The sequence below is a fragment of the Polyodon spathula genome, chromosome 25 (assembly GCF_017654505.1).
Source record: "Polyodon spathula isolate WHYD16114869_AA chromosome 25, ASM1765450v1, whole genome shotgun sequence".
Classification (NCBI taxonomy): domain Eukaryota; kingdom Metazoa; phylum Chordata; class Actinopteri; order Acipenseriformes; family Polyodontidae; genus Polyodon; species Polyodon spathula.
Window position 1 is genome coordinate 1,771,385 of NC_054558.1, and position 7,297 is coordinate 1,778,681.

The window sequence follows — 7,297 nt, forward strand, 5'->3', positions numbered from 1 at the left end:
TTTATATTGGAGGTAATGAGGTTAAAACTTCAGTAAAGGGCTTTTTACTTGAAACTGCTTCAAGTGACCATAATCATGTATTTATCCACATTAAACTTTACTGCATTACCCAGCTGTGGGTTGTTTGTATCTTGGAACTTTTTAATGGATTTCATTTTATTGATATGGATAAGTATACAGCGAAAAGCATGACTGTTTTTGGTTCAAAAAATAAAATAAAAAATAGTTCATGTTATTGTGTGTATTTGTGTTAAATTTGCAATAAAACAAAAAGAACACACCTTTTCTGTTTTTATAACTGTGATATTAATTAACCACCTAATACAGTTTACACTGGACAGAATGAATAAATCAATGAATGAATAAATTAACGATCTCCATCCGCGCAGAGTTTGTCCCGCTTAAGGCGGGACAGTTGGCAAATCTCTCCAAGCAGCCGGATACGCTCTCCGTTTGCAGCCAATTAGAGTGGAGCATCGGAACCCGGTCAGCCAATCGGCGAGTCCCGCAGTGACAGACGGGAAGTGAAAAAAACAAAAACAAGAGAGCCCGGCTTGTCATCCTCTGTCGCGGTTTTTATTTATTTTTAATTAATAAAGAAAAATATGAATTTCTTAACGCATAGATAACGCCGGATCCCCCTGTTTTTGCCGGGTAAGTGTTTGAGGTGTGTGTTTGCTCTGGTGTAAAGCGGATGGAAATATGAACAGTGCTGGAGTTGCATGTTTTAAATGAAGTTATTACTGGCGAGTGAAACGTCTCGTCTGCACCCTGCCAGGGGCTCGGCGGTTCGTTTCAGCGGAGTGTGGCTGCTCCGGACTGTTTGCCCTGCGCGCAGGCGTGCTACTGCTTCGCTGTTGGGCTTTTTATAAGACATTAGCACGCTGTCCTGTAGACGTGGGGGCCACACCTAGCCAGGCTTCAGCTACACCGTGTCGAGCTACAAAACTACCCTCACAATTCGGGAAGTTCATCGTCAGGAGCCGGGAGTCTGAGCTGCAGAGTGCTGTGTAACAGGGAGCAGCTGTGACGCCTACAGACACAGCAGGGGTGTGTGTGTGTGCATGCTACCATGAGAAGAAGTGTGATCAGAGTTAATGAAACAGGAGCCTGATGACTCAGATTCCTGAATCCTGGGCTCTCCTAAACGAGGAGAGTTCTGAAGCCCGGGACTAGGAGCGGGGAGGGGTGTGAGTTTGTAACTCTGCCACGCCCTCTAGTGATTTCGGTCCATTAGACTCGACCAGGCGGCTGTGCGTAACCCTACAGCATGAGAGCTTGTAGACGGGTGCAGGTGGTCTAGTATCTGCTGCACTCTGTTAGACCCGGTTTGACCCTTTCTTTCATCTTGTGCGGTCAGTGCTTGAAGTGTCTTGAAGTGGTCAGGATGCCCTACCTGGGCTCGGCGGAGACGGTGAAGGAGTTGAAAAGGGCTCTCTCCAACCCCAACGTCCAGTCTGACCGGCTGCGATACAGGAGTGTCATTGTCAGGGTTATCAGGTGAGTGCGCTACACCCCTGCCTGGAATGAGTGAAAGTGCAGGAAATAAAAACAACTAAACTCCACATCCCCTCACAGCTTATGGTTAAGAAGGCTTGTAGCAAAGGCAGAATATCTGAAAGGAACAAAACCCTTGTAACAGTGTAATTCTAGCAAGGAAATGCAAAATTGACACTCTCCTGCCTGCAATTAAAATGGTACATCTGTTGGCAAAAGGGGAAGTCTCTCTGACTTTTTAAAGAGCAAGCTGGGCACCGTGAATAAAGAGCTGTGTCCCGAGGCTGATTTCCTGTTACAGGACGACACAGTTCTGGAAATTAAAAAGCAAGGACCAATTTGAAGCTGAGTGTTGAATCTGTGTGTGTGTGTGTGCATGCAGCGGGGTATTGAATCTGTGTGTGTGTGTGTGTGTGCGCGTGCATGCGCAGCGGGGTGTTGAATCTCTGTGTGTGTGTGTGTGCGCGCAGCTGTGTGTTGAATCTGTGTGTGTGTGTGTGCGTGCAGCGGGGTGTTGAATGTGTGTGTGTGCGCACAGCTGTGTGTTGAATCTGTGTGTGTGTGTGCGTGCGTGCGCAGTGGGGTGTTGAATCTGTCTGCCGCTGCAGGTTCATGACACAAGGACTGGACATGGCCCCTCTCTTTATGGAGATGGTGAAAGCCAGCGCCACAGTTGACATCGTGCAGAAGAAGCTGGTCTACCTCTACATGTGCTCATACGCCCCTCTGAAGCCGGACCTGGCCTTGCTGGCCATCAACACCCTGCTCAAGGACTGTGCTGACCCCAACCCCATGGTGCGCGGCCTGGCCCTGCGCAACATGTGCAACCTCAGGTGGGTCTGGACACCATGCAGGGCAGTGGCACAGCGTCATGGTGCTGCTCATGTGTTATTTTATGTGTTGCTCTGAATAGCTGATGAATGTGTTTCTCATCTAAAACTTAAAAGCAGCCTCTGCTGCTGAGATGTGTTAAAGGAGTTTAAAAAAGGGTTGAGATGATCTGATTATTGTGGTCACTGCGAACCTATAATCAGTAATTGAGGGCAGTGGCTTGGCTTATAAAGCCATGCCTATAGATGCGTGTGTGGGTGTTGTTTGTAATGGCTTGTGGCTTGCTTGTAAAGCCATGCCTATAGATGTGTGTGTGGGTGTTGTTTGTAATGGCTTGTGGCTTGCTTGTAAAGCCATGCCTATAGATGTGTGTGTGTGGGTGTTGTTTGTAATGGTTTGTGGTGTGCCCCTCTTTTTTCCAGAGTGCCCGGTGTCAGCGAGTACGCCCAGCAGCCCATTCTGTCGGGGCTGAGGGACAAGGCCTCCTACGTGCGTCGAGCCGCGGTGCTCGGCTGTGCCAAGATGCACAGTCTGCAGCCTGATGCTGAAATCGGTAAAGCTCAGAGCCACAGCTGTGTCTGTTATTGGAGCTGCCGTAACACAGAGTTGAAATCGCTAACTTCAGCAGGGCAGAAAGCACAGCTTTAGGCTTTAAACGGCACGTGTTTGTTTGATATAGACTTGTGTTTTCCAAAGATCTGGTGGCAAAACCCTCATTCTGATTGATCCTGTACATTGAGGCACAGTACATATATTTCTGATTTCTAACTTTGCTGAAGTCACTACTGTAGCTGTGAAGTCCTGTGCTCCCTGTAGATGGCGCTGTCGTGAATGAGTTGTATGGCCTGCTGCGAGACCAGGACCCCGTTGTCATGGTGAACTGCCTGAGGGCCCTGGAGGAAATCCTGAAAAAGGAAGGGGGCGTGGTCATCAACAAGCCAATCGCCCATCACCTGCTCAACAGGTAACCAAATGAGCAGCAGGTCCAGTGTAGCCTTCCATTAACCTCATCCTTGTTACTTTCACAGAGTGGGTCAGTTATCCAGGTGAGCAGCACGCCCCCGTTTGTCCTTCTGCTGATGTGTAGTTTGGGGATCAATCAAAGACTGAATGTTTGTTTGACAGTCCTAATGAAAGCAGTGGCACTCAGTAATAGGATGTGTCTGTCCTGGCAGGATGAAGGACCTGGACGTGTGGGGTCAGAGCGAGGTGCTGACCTTCCTCCTCCGCTACCGGCCGCGCTGCCACTCCGAGCTCTTCGACATCCTCAACCTGCTGGACAGCTTCCTGGAGAGCGGGCACAGCGGCGTCGTCGCGGCGACCACCCGCCTCTTCCTGAGCCTGGGCGCAGCCCTCCCGGCGGTGCAGTCCGGCGTGCTGGAGCGGGCGCGGGGCCCCCTGCTGGCTGCCTGCACCGCACAGTCCCGCGAGCTGCGCTTCGTGGCGCTCTGCCACGTGCAGCAGGTCTTGCGCAGCCTGCCAGGGCACTTCGGAGCGCACTACAAGAAGTTCTTCTGCAGCTACTCGGAGCCCAGCTACATCAAGTTCCGCAAGATGGAGATCCTGGTGGAGCTGGTGAATGATGAGAACGTGGGGATGCTGCTGGAGGAGCTGAGGGGGTACTGCACTGATGTCTCCCCCGAGCTGGCACAGGCTGCCATCTTCGCCATCGGTAACTCAAAACCAGCTCTGCAATCAGGATTCTCACCTGCATGTTTCACAGCTTCTCTGATCTTGTGGCTTACAAAATAATTCCATCAGTCTTACCGGTTTGGTATTTTAGCTACGCAGAGGGGGAGTCTGGAAATGTTAGCAAGCACGTGTTTTTAATTGAAATATTTTATACTAGGTAAAGAAGGGCTGGAGACAAATAATGTAATGCAATTCAAAACATGTGAGCAATTCCTTACCGCACTAGTGGTAAGATAATAAGGCAGCAGGGAAAATATCAGGCTAACTTTGATAATTTAAAAATAATGAGTAACTGCAGGTAATGGTTGTCCTTTAAGGAAAGAGCTCACAAGTGCTTCTGCTTGGCAGGGCGCGTTGGACAAACATACAGTGAGAAATGCCTGAGCATCCTGACTGGGCTTCTGGAACTGAAACAAGAGCAGATCACTTCGGGTAGGTCCACACATTCGTTCATATAGCTGCTCGTTTGCGGTTTGTTTTTCCTTCTTCAACAAGGCGATAAAGAAGATTAAGTCGAACAGTGTTTGGATTTCTCTCACGGCCGGTTCCGCAGACGCAGATTAACACTAATCTTGGGCTGCCTTCCCTAAATTAACATTGGATAGCCCAAGCCTAGTGCTAATCAGGGTCTTGGAAAGCTGCTGTGCATCTGTCACGGCTGTGGTGATGTTAGTGCCTTTAGTAAACAATAATGCTGTTTGAACATTCAGAACCGCTGCTTTGATTTGTGGAGAAATACAGACTCGCCGCTGCTCCGCCCTGTTATTCTCCACTGGGAGGATGGAGAGAGGATTTGCTCAGCGAGAGCGGGCTGTCAGCTCTCGGTCTCTCTTCTCCCCAGCTGTTGTCCAGACGTTCCGGGACCAGGTCTGGCTGCGTCCGCAGTGCAGCGAGTCTGTGTGCGCTGCCATCGTGGGCTGTGAGGAGCACATCCAGGACAGCGAGGTAGAGCCGTGTCATATCACATAACCTGCTGAAAACCATCATGGTAATCACAGCACGTACAGTTTACAATGACCGCGATCCACAGGCCTCTAGATGCAGATGTGCTGCTTGTTACACACACCAGTGCTACAGAGAGACAGGTTAGGGGCTCTGCTGTGCTGGGCTGGACGTACTCAGAGTTTAGATGGGATTCTGAGCGCTCTAGTGAGACCGTATGGGCGCTTTAAACTTGTGATGCCCGAAACAGAAGCCATACAAAATGAATCTAAACATAACTCTGATATTACCTAGGCACAACACGCTGATATTAAACAGAATTCTGTTAGAAATATCAACTAAACAACAGTGAAAATGTGTGGTGGTCTGGAAAGCTTGTTGGCTGAGCCCCGGGTTCTGGCAGCCTGTGTGCTGGTAGTAAATGAGAGACAGTGAAGAAGTCGTGCAGTCTGTAACCCTAGCTGCGTTTGTCTCTCTCGTTCTGTGCAGGGAAAGCAGGCCCTGGTCTGGCTGCTGGGGGTGCATGGCGAGCAGATCCCCGGCGCCCCCTACGTGCTGGAGGAGTTCATTGACTCCCTAAAGACAGAGCAGTCCCCGGCGGTGAAGCTGGAGCTGCTGACCGCCACTGTGCGTCTCTTCCTGTCCCGCCCAGCTGAGACCCAGGACGTGCTGGGACGCCTGCTCACCTTCTGCATTGGTAATGAAGCTGCATGCGCACTGGCTGCTCTTCAGCTAAACTGCATCTGTTAAACTGCAATGTTATACAGAGCTGCTTCAGGAGAGGTGGTTGTGATCTAGGGTTTAATGATGTCATGCTGTTCAATTCAGTTCCTTTTTCACATTCCAGTTTGTTAACATTCCCTCAATTTGGATATTATCGAGCAGTCTCTTACTGGAGGACTGTAGTTTTGCTCCTGTTGCGTCTCAGCCCTCCAGGTGGGTAAGTGTGAAAGGCAGCTTGGGTCGTGGCTGTAAAGCAGTCAGTTCATTCTCTTTGCAGAGGAGGAGTGTGATATGTCTGTGCGGGACCGGGCCCTGTTCTGTTACCGGCTGCTGCAGTGTGGAGTGGAGGAGGCTCGCAGGGTGCTGGGCGGCCCCAAATCAGACCCCTCGCTGGGGCTGATCGCAGGCCGGCCCGAGGAGCCCATCAACAGCTGGGCAGGGGACTTCAACACACTGGCACCTGTCTACAGCCGGGGGGATTGGGCAGCACTTACTGCCACCACCGGGGGGAGCCCTTCGCTATTACCCCAGGTGACTGGGGGAGCAGCACAAGCAGGTAGGGCTCCAGCTATAAGAATCGGTTCTTTTAGTTCATTTTTCAACACTTTTACACTTTCTATATACATGGTAACTTTGCTGTTTTTTGGGTTTTTTTACATTTTTTATATATTATATATATTTATATATATATATATATATATATATATATATATATATATATATATATATTATATATATAATATATATATATATATATTTCATTCTTCCGTGCTATTTATTATTCTGTTTCCCACCTGAAGAGGGCAGTGCTAACTGATCTAATGTTAAAATCTGTCCTGTCCAGACCCTGGGAGTGTCGAGGATGCAGAAGCAGTTGATTCAGCAGCAGCAGCAGCACACTCCCCCCCAGACCCCGGTGAAGAGCTCTGCCTGGTCTCGGGGCCTCCTCTGTCCCCAGAACTCTTCGAAAGACGCTGGCTGGCTCTGGAGCCCTCTCGCAGGGTCTCGCTGGGCTGGCCGGGCGGTGACTGTCTCCCGGAGACGCTACAGGCCGCGCTGCAGCTCGTCAACATCCAGGCCCTGGCTCTGAGCAGGCTCCACGCACGGCCCTGGAAGGCCTACCTGTACGCACACTGCCTGGGCACGGTGCTGCTGGCAGAGCTGCTTCGGGACCCAGACGCTGACGGGCTGCAGGTGACCGTGAAGCAGGACCCAGAGCGAGAGGAGGCACTCAGCAGCTTTCTTACAGTGCTGAAGACTGTCATACAAACACTGGGAAACAGCAGCGCTTCCCTAGCAAGTCATGACTGAACTGGAGTTTGGCGGCCCCCAGTGGACTGTCAGTGTATTGAACGTGCTGCACAATGTATATTGAGTTGAGGTCAGGAGGGAGGATATATTATATATATATATATATATATATATATATATTATAATATAAAATATATTTATATATATCAGATTATATAATTTATATAATACAATGAATTTGTGCTCGATTTTATGAATTCAGTGTGGTCTTGATGTGCAGCTGTAATGCTGCAGGTATGGCATTCTCATTGTATCAGATTTGCTCTCGACCAGCCACTGTGCCAGTAAGGGAAATTTCAAA

At 49.6% G+C, this 7,297-nt stretch overlaps 1 protein-coding gene across 2 annotated transcripts; it reads left to right on the top strand.

Moving 5' to 3' along the window:
- Positions 1 to 532: 532 nt before the first annotated feature.
- Positions 533 to 7,094, top strand: LOC121299439 (AP-4 complex subunit beta-1-like). 2 transcript variants are annotated; one of them, XM_041227126.1, is made up of 11 exons: positions 533 to 654; positions 1,361 to 1,500; positions 2,106 to 2,330; positions 2,751 to 2,881; positions 3,145 to 3,292; positions 3,504 to 4,000; positions 4,369 to 4,452; positions 4,862 to 4,965; positions 5,452 to 5,659; positions 5,963 to 6,241; positions 6,530 to 7,094. In XM_041227126.1, exons 2-11 carry the CDS (start codon positions 1,388 to 1,390, stop codon positions 6,994 to 6,996), a joined length of 2,256 nt encoding a protein of 751 aa, XP_041083060.1. In that variant the 5' UTR covers positions 533 to 654; positions 1,361 to 1,387; the 3' UTR covers positions 6,997 to 7,094. The 2 variants fall into 2 exon arrangements, with proteins under 2 accessions (XP_041083060.1, XP_041083061.1); XM_041227127.1 differs by lacking the exon at positions 533 to 654 and adding an exon at positions 826 to 1,050.
- Positions 7,095 to 7,297: the final 203 nt, after the last annotated feature.

Excerpts from the sequence above, each read along its gene's own strand:
- LOC121299439 (XM_041227126.1), top strand. The coding sequence starts at position 1,388 with ATGCCCTACCTGGGCTCGGCGGAGACGGTGAAGGAGTTGAAAAGGGCT. Across the intron at positions 4,453-4,861 it reads ACAAGAGCAGATCACTTCGG|CTGTTGTCCAGACGTTCCGG; the intron begins GTAGGTCCACAC and ends TCTTCTCCCCAG. Across the intron at positions 4,966-5,451 it reads AGCACATCCAGGACAGCGAG|GGAAAGCAGGCCCTGGTCTG; the intron begins GTAGAGCCGTGT and ends CGTTCTGTGCAG.